The 18,913-nt window shown below is 36.7% G+C and overlaps 1 protein-coding gene across 7 annotated transcripts in view; it reads right to left on the reverse strand.

The window, feature by feature from the left end:
* Nucleotides 1–18,913, reverse strand: part of Rnf13 (ring finger protein 13) — a 114,710-nt gene that overhangs the window by 18,793 nt on the left and 77,004 nt on the right. For all 7 annotated transcript variants that reach the window (XM_046440453.2, XM_046440454.1, XM_058578321.1 and 4 more), the window contains 3 exons: nucleotides 17,361–17,451; nucleotides 8,759–8,864; nucleotides 2,332–2,425 (listed from right to left, as the gene is read on the reverse strand). In XM_046440453.2, coding sequence (XP_046296409.1) covers nucleotides 2,332–2,425; nucleotides 8,759–8,864; nucleotides 17,361–17,451 — 291 coding nt within the window. The remainder of the gene's footprint in view (nucleotides 1–2,331; nucleotides 2,426–8,758; nucleotides 8,865–17,360; nucleotides 17,452–18,913) is intronic.

Raw genomic sequence — 18,913 nt, forward strand, 5'->3', positions numbered from 1 at the left:
TAAAGAAATCCAAGTACTTATGGATCAGGATATATGGACAAGAATGTTCTCAAAATCACAGTCTATAATGGCTTTACTCAAGCGTCTATTAAGTGAAGGAGCGACACCTACATGCAATAAGTAGATTAATTTGACCAAAAATGTTAATAAATGAGGTAATAAAAATACAATTCAGAAATGGGCAAAAATTAAAGTGTTTGTTGGTTATATACACATATATGATAAAACTTGAGAGAAGCAAGGCAATGGACGTCATGAGACAGGATAGTGACTGTCTCCAGAGTGGAGGAAGGAATACCACCCAGAGCAGAACAGGAGAGATTCCACGGGCTGCACATGCTCTGTTTCTTGAAGTGCATGTTTCCAGAAATACACTTCTATATCCCCTTCCGTCTACATACCATACTTCACATTTTAATAAAGAAGGAATGGTAAGGATGAATACTGCTGACTGGTTCATGGTCATAAACACTAAAACAAGGTCTGGCCTGGCCACTCTGGTCAAACTGCTCAGGCTCTCACTGACCTCTCTGTCAGGAGCACTGACACAAGTTTTCACTCTTTGCTCCATGATAGATGTGTATCACTTGGTTTCTAATAAACCACACTCTTTTGATTTTTCTCCTAACTGTTCACTCCTCATCAACACTGCTGATTTCTTTTCTTAAAGTTGGAGTTTCCCAGAGTCTTCAATGTCATTCTCTCTGTACTCATGCTCTTGGTAATTATAAGCAGCCTCATAATTAAATTCATCTCTATGCCAATACTTCCAGTTCAGTCCCCTGTCTTGAGCTCCACAATGACTCATACTGTCTAGGTGACATCAGAAATGCCACATGTCCAAAAACCCATGCTCCCAACATCCCCAAACCTGCTCTACCACATGTTAACCATCCCTATTTCTATTTAAGGGCCTTCCTCACTTGGAAGGTGCATTCTGCCTATTGCTCAGAACAAAAACCACAGGGCCATTCCAGTCTTCTCTCCAGCCAGTCCATTAACACACCTACTGGGCTGCATCCCCCGACACATCCAATTGCTGGAGGTTTCTTCTCCTCCCTTAGGTCCACCACTCTGATTCAACCCACATGTATGTCACACATGGGTTACTGCCCTAACTTCCCATCTGGTCTCTCTGCTTGTACCTTTGACCCTCTAAAAGTCTATTCTTAACAAGCAGCAGAAAATCCTTTTAACATTTAATGTAGTTTCTGTCTCTCTTGTTCAACATTCTACAATGGCTCCGCATTTTACTCAGGAAAAGCCAACTCTGCCTATGTTTTTAACCCAGAGCAATCTTAACATCGTCTTCTAAAAAAAAAAAAAAAAAAAAAAAAAAAAAAACAATTTTTGTTTCTGGGTTTAAGAAATACAAAAATAAACAAATAAAATCAAGCTTTAAAAAGTGATTCCTAAAACGAGTCTTTATTATATTCTGGCCTGAATAAAATGCATCCTCTAAAATGATAGTTCACTACAGTTTCATACATGTATTTGTCAATATGTTTATTTTAACATGGTATTCTTTTTTTTTTATTAAATTCTTTATTTTTAAATAACATAATGGTAATTGTAAATATTAAAAAGAAATAAATTTTTTTAACTTGGAAAAAAAAAAAAACCTTTGCAGAAATGTTTTAATGTCACCGTCTGGTTTTTACCTTCATTCCCTGCACTCTCACTGCTGAATAAAAAAACAGAACATTTTTACTTGTATAAAAAATTGAAAAGTCTAGGAAGTACTAGCCAAAAGGTTTAAAAAGCATGTGCCTGTATCACGAAAGCAGAGAGAAGGGACACTACACTGGCCACAGAACGGAGCCACAACACCCTCCGCAGCTCTCAACACTGGCTATGTGTCACTAAAGTTCTACGCCTCCCAGACCTTCTGTTCCATCTACAGGGAAGGAATAATTAAATGAGAAGATACTGATATAAAATATATAATGTAAAATGTAGAGCCCTAACAGCTACTTGCGTTTTTAGTTAATACCACACTACATAAACAGCATATGGTAGAAAAGAGACAAAGAAGAGGAGCCAGCCACCCTGGTGCAGAGAAGTGCTCTACTCCCGACATGCAGAGAACTGGTAGAATGGGTGGTGATGAAAAGCACTCTGCTCAATTCACCACTGCTGTACATTCCCCATAGATGGTGCACCCTACCTGTGTCACCATGGTGCCATAGCAGAATCCATGTCCCACAAATGCCCCCCGGTTCTTACCTGTCTGCTCAGGGTCAGGTAGAGGCAGCAGGGACTCAGAAGGTGATAGCAGGGTGTGGTCATCATGTACTGTGCTGTGATTTAGAAGACAACAGGTTCACTCACCTTTCCTGAATTTGTGTACAGGAAGTTTCTTAAGTTGATCTTTACGAAGTCTATTTCTTCTAGCTCTATGTCTGTCCTGGACAAATTTTGTGATCTAAAGATAAAAGGGGGGAAAAAAATGAGTCAAATATTAAACATGCAATTAGAAATGGCTATTAAAATAACAATTTTTTTAAAGTTTCTGGATAGCTGCTACAAACCACTCAATTTATTTAAATCCTAATTACAATAATATTATAAAGCATTAAATTATAAGTGATTAGTTAATTTATATATTATCCTTTGAATTTTTTATTTATTAAAACCACTTATTTACAAAAATATAAATAATACACTACATATTACAAAGACTTCAATGGGTCAAAAAGAATGAGAAGTTGAGATTCCTTTAAAGATACAAACTAATAAAATTTTCAAACACATAATAGTTATCACACTTTTAGTTCTAGCAACATAATATTAAATGATATTAAATACTTCTACTACATACATGATATTAAATACTTCTACTACACATTTTCAGAAATCTAAGACAAAATATACAAAACACTGTTAGGGTTTCAAGAATGAAAGGGAAGTCCACAGGACCAGAACCAAGTACAAAACACCACCTATAAAGGAAAAAGGTGACAAATATGACTATATCAAAAGTTAAGAACTTCTGTCCTCCAAAGAGAGTTAAAAGATAAAAGACTCCACAGACTGGGAAAAAAACGTTTCCTAATTTCACACATGATAAGGAATTTGTACCCAGAATATATAAAAAAACTTTCAATACTCAATTTTTTAAGTCACCCACCTGAAAAAAAAATTGTAATTGCTACTGAACCACAGAAGATACACATATGGCAAATGAGCACTTAAAGAGATCCCCAACATCATTAGTCAACAGGAAAATAAAAACCAGAAATGACAACTCAGTACTACTAACAGGCACACATACCACCCTCTAGCAGGTATGCTAGCAGGATAACCAAACTTTAAAAGACTGATTATGCAAGTGTTGATATAAGGGGGAAAAACTGAACTCATTTATGTTGTGTAAATTGTATCTTAATAAAGCTGTTAGAATTCTTTTAAAAATTAAACAAATCCACAAATTTGAACCAATGAACATATAACTCTGCATTCCACTGATATTTTTGTACATGAGTAGTATTTTGAAAATTTAACCACAAAACTATGGTACAAAGCAGGTGTCTGAAAATAACCAAAGAATCTATAATATACAATATTTTCTGAAGACAATTCAATTGAAGTAGAAATTAACAGGAAAAGAAGACAATAAAATATATGTATTTTAGAAGTTTAGAATTTTACTAAATAATTCAGAGTCCTAGAACAGATCATAACAGATAACTAAGTTTCTCGTGGGGCCTGTATCTTTGGTGTGCTCATTTACCACCTATATTATAAACATAAGAAATAAGACCACATACTATTAGACAGGGGGAGGTGAAGTAATTAACTCTCTGGAGAGAGAAACAACTTTCAACTGAGCCACAGAATTGAGCTGTCCTAAGCACTCAGATGGCCTTGCCAACATCCTGCTCCAGAACTGCAGAACAACCCTGGAGGATCTGAATGAGCACCTGCACCCCAATGAAAGGCTAGTCCCCAAGGAAGAAGGTGGAGCTGAGCAAAGTCTGTCCAATTTACTCTTCCCAGGTTCCACACAGATAGGGGACACTTCCTCTCCCCCAAGACAGAATGGGTAAAAGGGCAGAGGAAGGCTAGAAGTTGCAGTAATTGAGCTCTGCCTCACATGGATGCAAATATCAAGAGAGGTAAGAAAATATAACAATAAACCTTTAAAATTTAAATCAAATGAGAATAAAATATTCCTTATCAAAAGTTATGGGATGCAACTAAAGCTATTATTAAATATAAAGTTATAACACATGCACATTTCTAGTATGAAAGAAAATATTAGTAAGCATTCAGATGAATAGGCTAGAAAATGAATATAACTAAATTAAGTGGAAGAAAGAAGATACTAATGATAAGAGCAGAATTGCAAGACAAAGATAAAAAAAGAAAGTAAATAATTTAGAATTTAAGTTCTACTAAAATTTTAGTTGCTTGATATCAGGGATTTTAGGTATTTTGTTCACTACTGAATCGCAGATCCTAGAGCAGTGCCTAATTAAGTTTGGGTAAACACTTAGTGATATCTACCTCTCTGAAAGACTAATAAAACAATAAACTTCTGTCAACACAGTGCCAAGCACAGAGGCTCTGAAACAGAGAACTCATGCCACACAAGGTAGAATCTCTCTTAAAATTATGAGTCTATGAATATTATAAATCATACTGTCCCACTGTATTTAAAAATAATTTCTTAGAAATGCAATTTGATAAGGAGCAGAAAAATATCTGAACATCCATGTAACTATGAAAGGTCACTAAATTTAGATGATTCTATAGGCAACCTTCACCAAAAAGTCAACCGCCACAAAAAAAGATGATCCAAATTATATATTTTAAAAAAACTTTCAGAAAAGAGAATAAAGAGAGCCTTAGTTTTACAGAGCTAGAATAATTCTGATTGTGTATTTTTGTGTTTTTTTGAAATTATGGTGAAATACACATACTGCAGTGTCTTACCCACTTTTGTTGTTCACACTGCTGCTTTACCATCACCACCACCCACCCACACAACTCTCCACCCTGCAAAATGGAACCTCTGCCCATTGTGCGGTAACTCCCCATTCTTTCCTACCCCTGGTGCCCAGTACCTACTGCTTTCTGCTTCTGTCAACTAGACCACCTCATACAAGGGGAATCATGCAGTCCTTGTCTTCTTGTGACCCACTAACTAATTAGCATAATGCCTTCAAGTTTCACACACACTACTGCATGTGTCAGAATTCCCGTCCGTCGTTGCTAATAGTTTACTGTATCTTTGCACTACATTTTGTTTATCTATTCATCTGTTAACAGACACTTAGGTTGCTTCCACCCTGGCTACTGGCAAAGATGCTGCTATGAACATGGATATACAAATCTATGCTCAAGTCCTTGCTCTCAATTCTTTTTGGATAACATACGCAGAAGTGTAATTGCCAGATCATATGATCATTTTATGTTTAATTTCTGAAGAACTGCTATACTGTTTTCTATAGGTATATGTTCCATCTTATAGTCCCACCAATACTACTCACAGGATTGTTTAAGTTTTGATTGTCTGCCTCCATAAAACTAAAGATTTTTCTTACCTGGATATTCAGATTGCCAATATTATGAAATTTTTGCATCTATGTCCAAATATAAGATTGATCTGTATCAGAAATCCACATAATCCAAAAATATAAAGAAAAACTTAACACAACATAATCAAATAGAATTTATCCTCAGAATATCCAGATGTTTAAATTTTAAAAGCAGATTCACAACAGCCAACAAATGAACAGAGTAAAAGAGAAAAACAATGACCTCGTGATAGAGGAAAGATATATAATCTAATACCTGTTAAATAAGCAAATAAAAATCTGGTTTCTTTATTTTTAATACACTGCTTTTTTTCCTGGTTTTACCAAAATAATATAGCAAAATGTTAAGTAGCAAACATTTATCCATTTCCTCTTCCTGACTTTCCAGGGAAGTCTTCTAATGTCACTATTTCATAATGCTTATTTTAAGTTTTTAGTCTATAATCCTACTTCTACACCTAATTTACCAGTGGCATTTTTGTTTATTGTTTGATTTTCTAATTTTCTATACTTCCTTGCTTTTACATTGAAAACCCAAGAAAATCAGCAAATTACCCAAACAGGAGAATCCAGCAAGTTTGTAAATATAAGACTAATATATAAAAATCAAAGATGTACAATGTTGAAATCTTGGTTTCTCATTACAGCACTCTGGTAAAAGGAATTTTCCTTCTAGGAAAAATTGCTGATTTTAGGACTAGGACAAGAAAAACATAAGATGAGCCCAACACGTAGAAGGGAGAAGACTGGAATAGAAGAAGGGAGGAAGTGTGTGGCAGCAGAGACAAGAAAGGGGAGGACCACCATGCTATACAGTGCAGGTGTGAACATATCACAAGAGATTCAACCGCTATACATAACTATCATGTACCAATTAAAAATAAATTAATAAGCCAGGCGCAGTGGCACATGCCTATAATGCCAGCAACTCAGAAGGCAGACGCAGGAGAATCCTAAGTTCAAATCCAGCCTCAGCAACTTAGCAAAGCCCTGAGGAGCTCAGCGATAAACTATTAAAAAGGCCTGGGGAGTGGCTTGGTGGTTAAGCATTCCTGAGTTCAATCCCTGGTACAAAAAAAAATTGATTTTTAATTAATGACAGTAAGACCAATAGGTCAGGGGAAGGGAGGAGGAGAGGGAAGAGAGCAGTTCTGGGGATTGACATGGAGTAACTTATGTCATGGGCATTCATGATAATGTCAAAGTGAACCCCACTGTCATATATGACTATGATGCACTAATAAAAAAAGGTTGAAAAAACAAAAGGATGGGAGTCAAGTCAAAGGAATATAGAACTCAAACACATTTAACAAGAAAAATAAGGTAGTACTAGATTATAACAAAGCATAAAATAAATATGTCTGGATGCATACTAATATAAATGATGGAATGAATGAACGAATGCTAAAAGGAAAAAAGTCTTCCTTACAGAAGTATGTCAAATAACATATCAGATACTTCCTCCTCCAAGAGGTGGTGCTCAATTCCTGCTCCCACCCTTATAGTAGGCTAGATGTGGTGCCTCATTTCTAAAGAAAGGGAGAGCAGAAGAAAAATATTGACTTTACAATGGAGAAACTTGGCAAATGCTACCTTATCCAACATGAAGGGTCACGTTGTCAGGACTGTTACCTGGATATCGTGAACCCACTGACCCAGGGTTAAGATAACACCTTTCACCTCTGTGCTGAGACTCCTTTTGAAAAACTTAACCCAGTCTAATCACAGTCTTCAAAGACAATCAAGTACATGAAAAACAAGGACAAACTGAGAACTGCCAGTCAGAGGACACAGGGAGATGTGACAAACACTGTGTGGAACACCAGGCCGGGTCCTGGAACAGAAGCAGCACATTAGTGAAAACGCTGGTGGAATCCAAACAAAGGACGGAGTTGGTTAATAGAAATGTACCAACGTGAGTTTCTTAGTTTTGACAAATAATGTAGAATATCAACAATGAGGGAAGCTAGATGAGCAATGTATAGAATTCTCTTGTTTGAAACTTTCTGTAAACCTAACATTTCAAAATCAAAAGTTAATTTTAAAAACCTAATAATGTTCTTATATCCTAGTAATAACTAATTAGAAATGCAAATTCAAAAATATCTTTTGTAATAAGCAAAAAACCATTTATGTAATAAGTCTAACAAAAGACAAAAGATTTACAGGAAAAAATAACTAAACTAATGGATGTGAAGGACCTAAATAAATGAAAAAAATACCCCAATATCATAGGGAAATTAGACATTTCAAAGATGGCATTTGATCTCTAACTTAATCTATAACTTCAATATGATAATAAACTCACTGGATGTTAATATAAATATTCTTTATGAAAAATAAGAAAAAATTTAGAAGGGTAGTATTGCTTTATATTTTTGCGAATTTCTTTGACCACGTGGGAAGAGAATACAGAGAGATTCTCATCTGCTGTCTTCCTGTGCTGTGTCACCCCCTCGGCCTCTCAGAAGTTCCACTGCACACCCAGGGGGGTGAGGAGGACAGAGGCAGGGCATCCTGTGCAGCCCCCCGTGGGGGAGGATAGTGTGCAGACCTACTTTTGGAGAAGCAATGTGCCCCCGCTTTCCTCCAGCCTCAGGCTTCCTTTATATTTTAACACAACAGTTCTCAAATGAATGGAAGTGAAGAATCTGATCACGAACACCTGACACCCAGTACCTAGCACGTCTTGCTACACTTTACCACGTCTGTTCCTCTATCGCCCCATCGGTATGTCCTACCTTAGTCCTCTTAATTTTTTACAATACATTTCAAAGTAAGTTGCAGACAACAGTATACTTCCCCCAGTACTATAGCATATACATCATTACTTAAGCGTTAAGTACGTTTTTTTTTTACAGTTCCGTCATTTTCTTTTGAAAATTTACATACAATGAAATGCACAAGCTAAGGATTCGAGTGGGTGGATCCAGACAAATGCCACCCATCTGTGCCACCCAAATCTCTATCAAGACACAGAACATGACCCTCCCCCCTGAAAGTCCCTGACGCTCTCCTCAGCACACCCTGGCCCCATCCCCGCAGGCAGCCGCTGTTCTGATGTCTTCACTGGGTTCTCTCTGTGTTCCAGAACTGTGTACACAGGGGCTCATGTAGTAGGAGTTACTCTTTAGTGTAAGGCTTCTCTCATCCAACGCTATGTGCTTTAGATGTATTCGTACCACATTTTACAATTATTAAGTTAGTTCACCTACCATGAATATGACTATCAAGATGAGACAGATGCCCACTATGATGAGGAAGGGGATTAAATAGTATTCCAGAGGAAGGCTGAATTCTGGAACCAGGATAATGTGGCCCCTGGAAGAAAGCAAAGAACAATCACTGATTATGAGGAAGCACTGTCAAATTATGAGGTTAAACAAAATCAAGTAAGAATATTTTTTAAAAGACACATAGACATTATAATTTAATCCACTACACACATCTTCTATTTTCTTCTAGGACTGAACCCAGGGTGCTTTATCACTGGGCTACATCCCCCATCCTTATTATTTTTGAGACATAGTCTCACTGAGTTGCTGACGCTGGCCTCAAATTTGCTATCTCCTGCCTCAGCCTCCCAAGTTGGTGATAGGCGTGTGCCATGGCACCTGGCTACACATCTCATTTTCTTTCTTTCTTTTTTTTTCATTAATTTTTTTTTAGTTGTAGATGGACACAATATCTTTATTTATTTTTTATGTGGTGCTGAGGATCGAAGTCAGTGCCTCATACATTAGAGGCTCTACCACTGAGCTACAGTCCATCTCATTTTCTAATAAAGAATTCCCAATAATTTAAGAGATGTTTTTTATATCTACTTTCCATATTTTTCAAAATAATTTGCCTATATATTTAAAAGAAGGTTCTGGACTGGGTAAATAAAATCAGTCAATCAATGCTTCTATATCTGTCCTGGAGAGATGTTACTTACTCAATCTCATTGCCCACGCAAAAGTAATATTTTATATGTATCATCAGCATAAAAACCAATGGTAGTACCTTAGGAAGTAAGTCAACAAGAACCCCCACCTCAACCAAACTACTGCTTATCACTTCCTTCTGTAGAAAACAGAGACATTACTGCTTCCTCCAGACACATTTCCTTTGCACCTGTTGCCCTGGGTCCCACAGATACCGTCACTGTGCCTGTCATCTGTGAGAAAAGAAATTGACAAGAATCGCCATCTCCACTCTATTCTCCACTACTTAACTGAAAAAAAAAACCATAGAAATGTGTATGCCATGGAAGTGGAAGGTAAGGGCTGCTACGTACCTTACTCCCTTTGGTTATCAACCATGTTAATAGCTATTGTGACATTACTATTAGAAAAATGGGAGTTCATAACCCACTTGAATCAAATGTATGAAATATGATATAAAGAGCTATGTAATGTTTTGAACAACTAATAAAAAAAAAAGAAAAGAAAAACTGACAGGGACCCATGGAATAAAAATTGTGATGAGAATAGTCACACTATTTGTTACATGAGCAATTTTTACATGGCATCTAAACTTTGCATAAAAATCTCTTAGTCTAGGGAAGGGTCTGTGTGATGTGCAGCAATGCGACTAGTAGCTACTGCATGGGTCCACTGGCACCAGGCTAGGATGGTACAAGCAATGCTAATGCACTACTCACTGCTGGGTGTTTTGTTTTGTTTTTTAAGGTAATAAAGCCAGGTACTTATAATACAAGGGTTCAGGGTAAAATAATTCACGGTATAAAGGTAGATAAAAGCAGGTGGATTCCTTCCCCCATGATGGAAGAGGTACTTAGGATTCTACTGTTCTTAAGAAACAAATCATGAAAGCAAACTACTTCCATTTATGCTATTATTTATTACACTTACATTCAAGGAGTTCCATTGAACTTCATCAAAAACAAACAAATACCAAGAATTTTCCTCCAAAATTTAAGCACCTTCCCCAAATTGCCAAGATTGCTTGAATACAAGTGGGGTTTTGTTTTCTTTTTTCCTTTATTTGTTTTTTTAACTTCAGTCACTTTCCACCAGAATGAGGATAACAAAGGATTTCACATGCATTTTTTTTTCTTTATTTTTTTTTTGGTGGTAGCTTTAATCAGTCAGTGTTAAAGAGGTACAGTGTAGCAGGCCTGAGCTTATCTATTTGATAGTATCTCTTCCAGCAGGAGGCCAGCTCTGTAAATAATGTCCCTGTTCTTGGTACAAACTCTCTGAGACTGCCATGAGCCAATGGTATCACTTCTAAATACAAAGGGCCTTTCTATGACATGCTAATCCTCTGTAGCCTCCTCACTTCACCCCACCTACATGCTATAAATTAACATCGCTGGGATTTGGAAACTAGTCTGATGCCCAGCCTCAATTTAAGTGACTGTAGCTTCTTCATATTTTAGCAGTAGAACACTTACACCTCTTATATTCTGTTTTTTTTTCTTCTTTATGTTTTTTACCTCCTAAGACACATGAAGTTTATACAAGATAAATAAACACTGTCCCATAAAACAAGCCCCAGGGTTGCTCAGAAATAAACGAGCTGCTAGGTACGAAATAAACTGAAAGAACAGTCCCAGTGAACGAGAAATCAAACCACTTCAGTAGAGACTTCCTGTGTGCTTGTAACTATAAAAATGAAATCAAATGAAACCTGACATTCTACATACTTTATTAATGCTTGCCTGCTGTATTTCAAGTCATTTTAGTTTGCTGTGAAGGTACAACGTGACGATTTTAAATGGCCCATGATGATAAAGGGGGACTCCTTGAATCGAGAGCTGAGCACACGTGCAGGATACTGCTTTTTTTATCCCTTGAGGATGGCTAATGGTGGCGGTGAGGACACAGGGCAGAGGGCAACAACAGCACGTCCGTGCCCTGGCCCTGTTTGTTTCCTCCTGTACTCAGGTCGCCCACAGTGGAGCCTGCAGAGTCACCCTGTCCTGGTCCCAGACTAATCTGTGTTTGAAAAAGGAGGTATTAAAATAGCTTTAGTAAGTACCTTAGCACCCGCCTCCACCCACTCCTGAGGATAGCATACCCCATGAGCTCTGCAGCTGATAGTCATTACTGAAGCGGAGTCCCAGGTGACCCAGGAAATAAGGCCTTATTTTCCTCTCCATGTGTTCCCAGGTTCACTTCAAACCAGTGCTGCGGCCTAAGCTTCTTAACAGTATCTCCCCACCGGGCTGTTCACAGGAGGCCTTGCCTTGTCTGTTCTGACACCCAACCCCTGCCACCCAAAACACCAAGCTGCAGTGGATTTACAAGTACAACCCAGCTTAGGGCCTACAGACCAACATTCTAGGCGACAAGCCGTGCTCAGGTCACACACCACCACTGCCTCAGCTGACTGCCATCTCGAACCTGCTGCCCCTTTCAAACAAAGCTGGCAGCTGCCTCACCCAACATCCTATGTTCCCTACAGTTTAATTTCACCCACATTTACTGAATACTGACGATGACACAGTCTCTATGCCCAGGGATAGGGATGGGACAGAAAAAAAAGCACAGCCTTGAGAAGACAGAAAGCTGAAGGCGGAGGGAAGTGCAAGTTTTTTCCTCCCACGCCACATTTTCAGAAGAGAAAGCGAGTCCATTAAGACTGCATGACCAATATGATTCTGCAACCTGTATACTCAGAAAAATGAGAAATTATATCCCATCTGATTCAAATGTATGATATGTCAAGGTAATTGTATTGTCATGTGTAACTAATTAAAACAAATTAAAAAAAAAAAAGACTGACTTTCTGAGAGCTACCAAGTGACCCCCCATATCCTACAACTATGAACAATGACACTCCTTCCCCACCTGCAACGCTGAAAACTGTATACCACCTAGTTATTTACCTTTGTAGGTACAAATTTACAAAATGCTTGTAGAATTAAAGTTTTAAAAGACCAAAGTACACAAAGGACACCAGTTTGCAAAAAGGTTCCCTATGAATAAATAAGTATTAATGTCATCAATGCGTTTTCTTATCAGATTGGCAGTTAACTAAAAAGACCAATAACTATCTTTTGGGGAGGGCCATGTGACAGTTGTTACAGTGAAATTTTCAACAATTTATCCTTAGTAATGTGCAGGTACTTTTGCTAAAGAAGCAGCTTGTACAACTACACATAATGTATGGTCAAAAATCTCCCAGCACTCTGTTTAGTGCACGTTATTTACTTGTAGAAGGAACACCTATGAAGAATTTACTACATACTAGATATTCTTCAAAGAATTTAAATGCTGTATATATAAATTCTATTATTGTTGTTCCCATGTTTAAAGAGGAGGGAAGCTAAGGCCCAGAGATGATAAATTTTTGTTGAAGGCAACAGGTTAAGAAGTGATGGAAGTCAGGATGATAAGCCAGGCTTATCTCGTGGCTTTACAGGGTAAGTGAATTAATATTGATCTGAATAAAGGACTATTGGGCTGCTGTGGTTTTTTTAGCATAGTATTTATTTTTCAGTTATAGGTGTCCACCTATAACAATATCGTTATTTTATTTTATGTGGGGCTAAGGATAAACCTAGTGCTTCAGGCATGCTAGGTGAGTGATTTACCTCTGGACCTCAAACCCAGTCCTGGACTGCTGTTTTTTAACAGTAGTTAAAAGACTGGAAAACTGCTAAAAAGAATAAAATGCAACACAACAGGAACTGATACATGCTTTCTTAATATTATAAAAAGAATCTTAAAGAATAAATAAGAATTCTCACAAAAGTGAGACACAAGAGGAAGATGGCCACTATCTCCACTATTATTTATGTGATGCTGAAGTTATTACCAAGGCAATTGGATAAGAGAGAACAATTAGAAGTATAAAAATTACAAAGCAAAAGATAAGACTATTTCTATTTGTAATGGGAAACTTCACAACAATAAGAGAATCCAGTCCAATTGCATATAATTATATCAACACATAAAAAGAGCTTTCACACGTACAAATAAAAAAACAAGTGGCAGATGTAAACAAAGAGAAGACCCTACTTATGATAGCAAACAATACAATACCTAGCCATAAATTTCACAAGGAATGTGTTTCTCATATAGATTTTGGACTAAAAAAAAAACCACCAAAAACAAACTCAAGATTACTAATTGAATAAATAGAAGGAAAGATACATCACATCCTTGAAAAAGGAAACTTAGCATCCTAAAAATTTCAATTTTCCCTAAATTAATTTATAAGTATAGTAATAATGATAAAAATATCAGTTTTTTCTAGACCTAGAAAAGTTGGTTACTAAATTTCTTTGGGAGAAATTAGAACCTCCACATTTGGCTGGTGGGGTTATAAAATGGTGCAGGCCCTTTGGAAAAGAGTCTAGCAATTGCCCAAAATATCAGACATAAAGTTACTATGTAAACAGCAATTCCACTCTAAATATACACCCAAGAGAAATGGAAACACACATACATGTAAAAACTTATATGTAAATGCTCACATTATTCATAATAGCCAAAATATTTTGGAAACAAGCTAAATGTCCATCAACTAATAAATATAATGTGGCATATCCATATAAGGGAATATCATTCAGAAACAAACAAACAAAAAAAGAAATAAAATACCAATTCATACAATGAAATGATGAACCTTGAAAACATCATGCTAAGTGATTACATTTTTAAAAACCAACTCATAAATAAAATGAAAATGTCAAAACACAAAAAATTTTTTGAAGCATATCACAAATTTCTAACATACTTAAACAAAGAAAATGACCAACAACCTAACAGGGAAAAAAATGGGTTAAAGAGTTAATAGAAAATGCAAATAGCTAAGCATAAGAAAAATATGCTTGAATTTGTTCGTAATAAGAGAAATACACATTAACACTACAGCAAGATGCCATTACTCTCCTATCAGATTAGCAAAAATTCAAAAATCTGACAACAAAATTTGTTGGTGAGGCTGTGGGAAAGCAGGTACTATCACACATTAACTGACACAACCCTTGTGAAAGGAATTAAGACAATAGCCAGGAAAGAGTACATACATTTAACCTCTGAACTGCAACACCACTTACAGGAATCTATTCCAGAAGTATACCGACAAAAACACTAAAGGACTTCTCTACAAGATTACTCACTAAAGCACCAGTACAACAGCAAAAGATGTGAACAATTCAAATGTCCAACAGCAGGGGACTGGTTAAGTGAACCAACATAATCAAAGAATAGAGTTCTATGCAGCTGTAAGAAGGTGTGACGAGTATATGTCTACTCTGGTATGATCTCCTGGGTACACTGTTAAGCCAAACGCAGGAAGAGGAGTTCAGTTCATCACTCAGAGCTTAAGATAAGGGAGAAAAGGTATATAATTTGCCTATGATTCTTTAATTTAGTGAATTAAATAATAAATGATCTTTTTGAAAAAAAATGTTACTATTATAAGGCAAGGATCAGATCAAGATGGACAAGAATAGAATACAAGATGGACAAGAATAGAATACAACCTGGACTTATTTGAATATACTTTATTTTTATTGTTTTGACTTTATACTTAACAATAAAAAATTGTGATTAGCAAGAGGAGGAGCACTCTCCATACTCTGAAAGGAATGAATCAAACAGACTTGTATTTCCAATTGTAAACAACAACATAGAGAAGAGTATTCCACGTCTTTACAGCAAATAATTTAACTTTAATATCTACTATGATATACTCTAAGCAGGGGAAGAATTGCTTTTAAAAATGTTGGCAATAAACTGGGCACAAAGGCGCACGCCTATAATCCCAGCAGCCTGGGAGGAATTAGGCAGGAGGATCGAAAGTTCAAAGCCATCCTCAGCAAAAGCAAGGCCCTAAGCAACTCAGTGAGACCCTGTCTCTGAATAAAGTACAAAATAGGGCTGGGGATGTGGCTCAGTGGTCAAGTGCTCTTCAGTTCAATCCCTGGTACCCACACCCAAAAAAATGTTGGCAATAGTACTGATACTATTTTCCTGACTCTGTCTATATTGTGTAATTAAAACTAATAATAATTATTATGTTTGTGTCTTTAAACTTAGAAAAATAAAACAGATTTAAAATAAATGAAGTAAATTTTGAAGTCCTAAATTTAAATTAGAAGCAATAGTATCCCTTCAGGATTTATTGTATCTTTTAGAAACACATATATTCAGCACTGCAAAAAAGTACATCAATACATACAATTACATCTATGTATTAAATATTAAATATATTAATATATTTTCCCCTAGCTTTGTTACGGGAAAACAAGAGAATGGATAAAAGGTTAGAAACACAGGTGGACAGACAGTTGGAAAGGGCACACAGATATGCACAAGTCTAAAAAGCATTAAAATATAATATTTGCTTACGTTCAATACCCTGTGTTTATCTAGATGTTTATTTAGATGTTTGCAATTTTCTAGTCAACTTGCAATGAACTGACAGGAAAAGATAAATCCACTGCAGTTACATTAACTTGTTCAATTACAGGTGTTGCCTCAAGTCCTATTTGGAAGATTAAACTTTTAAAAATCCAAAAATTTTCCAATCCCTCAATATATTCCCTCCAAGAGATGGGATAAAAGGTCTTGTGGACTTGTCTCAACATAAAAAGAATATCAACTAAATAAAGTACAAATATTATGTATTGTATGGTTCCATTTTATGAGCACATTATCATTAATTACCATGAGTAATCAAACAAAGGAAAACTAAAAGCTTGTAATAGCTGCTGTTGAACAGCATCATGGGGAACTTTATTTCAAATATTTTCCATTTCTGAAGTTTTGCAGATTTTACCAGCATGTATGTATTACTTTTTAATGTAAAAGGTATGATTTTATAATCAGAAACAAAAAGACTCTTTAAGATACATGTGATGGCTAATCTGCATTTTCAACTTGATTGGATTAAGATATGCTGGAGATTAAGAGGCTTCTGGTGGTCTCAATGAGGGTGTTCCTAGGAATGAACTGGAGACCCTTCCTAAGTGTGGACATAACCATGCAATAGGTTGAGGCTTGGATGGAATACAAGTTGGAAGAATAAGGAAGCAGCAGCAGATGCAAGCTCTGTTCTTCTTGAGCAGGTTCTTGATTGCTGCTGTCATTGCCTAGGAACATCAGACACCAGCTCCTTCACTCTTCCAAAGAAGACTCTCCCAGTGACTCTCCAGGAAGATTCCGAGCCTTCAGGCCTGCACTGGGGTGGCATCAAGGATACCTGGTGTTCTGAGGCTCCAGCTTCTTGGACTGAGTAGCTACTTGTTCCCCCAGCTCTGCAGCTCACAAATAGCCACCTTAGAACCATCCAGCTTCTGGTGATGTAAGCCAATCTATCCCCTTTTATAATCATATAACATACATACATACATACATACAAACATACACACACACACACACACACACACACATACACACATATATCTTGTTAGCAACATTGGTGCCAACATTACCAACTCTCTAGCATGAATATACTTTAATATATAATCATACACAGAAGAAACAGTACAATTCAGTCTTAAAATCATGACTTAAAGAGAGAAAATTCAGCCAACAGAGTTCATACTAAAACATAATCTTGATTACAATGAACATTATATAATTCCACCCTAAATAAGGAAGAATTTAGCCAGGTGCGGTGGCACAGTCTATAATCCCAGAGACTTGGGAGGTTGGGGAAGGAGGATTGCAAGTTCAAGGCCAGCCTGTCACAAAATAAATAAAGCGCTGGGGGTGTAGCTCAGTGGTAAAGTATCCCAGGTTCAATCACCAGCACCAGGAAAAATACACAGAGAAAGAGAGAGAAGAAAAAGAAGGAGGAGAAGAATTTTAAGTTTTATGATTATAATTATTTTTGATATTCACTACTTACCCTTTTTCATATGTGAATTCATCTTTCAGGGAACTGGCTGATGATTCACCAATAAATACAGATGGAATGTCAATTTTCTTTAACACATCAACTGTATATAAGAACAATAAAATGATTGGTAAAAACCCATTCTTAGTACACAATCAACTTAACTTTCCTCATAATAGCAGCAAATGAAACTGGAAACAATTATAACCAACTTAACTGTCTATGTTTGATTTTCCACTCTGTAAATTTCCCCTCATTATCCAAGTGGTTTAGAAATATGGTACATTTACAATTAAAAAACAAGTATTTTGCTTCCTCACTTAATTCTATTAATAGCCCCAGAAGACTGACACATAATTTTTTGGGGGGGAGGGGCATATCTGGGATTGAACTCAGGGGCTCTCCACCACTGAGCCACATCCTCAGCCCTATTCTGTATTTTATTTAGAGACAGGGTCTCACTGAGTTGCTTAGCGCCTCACTTTGAATTCATGATCCTCCTGCCTCAGCCTCCCAAGCTGCTGGGAGACACAATGTTTTATCTTTAATATTTCTATTTGATTTATTCCACTTTAGATATAACTCGAACTGATAGAGAAGAAACATGAGGAAGAAATAATTTAATTCCTAAGTAAAGAAGAGAAAAGTTTTCTTTTACATACCCATTTCCAGAAGAGGTACAAGGTGAGAGTAGGAATGCTCCACCACAGCCCCCAGCACCATACACCCTGGCGGTTCAGAGCCAAAGGCTGGCAGGCTGGACACAGAGTGAGGGATGCAAGGGCTGGGTGAGCCTCTACTTCCTCCTAAGCCGGGAGTTCACAGTAAATCTCTGTTTAGACTGGAATCTCAAGACATCTGATTCTTACAACTATGTTCAAAACCAAAACCAAATGCCACCCAAAAAAAAGAATTTTGTCCAAAATTACCCATTACTCAGGAACAGAAAGAAAAACAATCTTACTGTTACCAACAGAAGAGACTGACTATTATTAGCTGTGAGTTAATTTAATGGACTTGGCCTTAGAGAAAGGCCATTTGTTTTCTTTTGCTATTCATTTTCAAAATAACTTTCTTCTAATTTTAAAAAACAATGCATATTCATTATCCACTTAAAAAGTGTGGGAGAAAACAAGAAAAACACAACCACAACACTTCCCTCTTTGGTGCATATTTTACCAGAAGTAACCAACAGTTCTGAGTTATGACAATAACATTTAATTATTTAACCACAACTAAGGTACAGAACGATCATCAGCTCCCCAAATTCCCTCAGCCCTTTTTACAGTCAATTCTTTCCCCTGACTTCAGCAACCACTGACCTGTTTGTGTGTGTGTGTATGTGTGTGTGTGTGTGTGCTCGTTATAAATTTTTAAAATCCTGGTATCCATCAGAGTACTTTTTTCACTTCCCTATTATTTTACTCACACATACATGTTCATTCCCACACATTCTTACCCTCCCCCACACACATACACACATACACATACACACACACACACACACAAGCACATCAAGCATGTAATTCCAAGGAAGGCAGGAATCCAAATGGCTATCAAGGAAT

Source organism: Marmota monax, unplaced genomic scaffold, assembly GCF_021218885.2.
Source record: "Marmota monax isolate L192 unplaced genomic scaffold, Marmota_monax_Labrador192_F-V1.1 WCK01_AAM20220418_F8-fsc00256, whole genome shotgun sequence".
Taxonomy (NCBI): Eukaryota; Metazoa; Chordata; class Mammalia; order Rodentia; family Sciuridae; genus Marmota; species Marmota monax.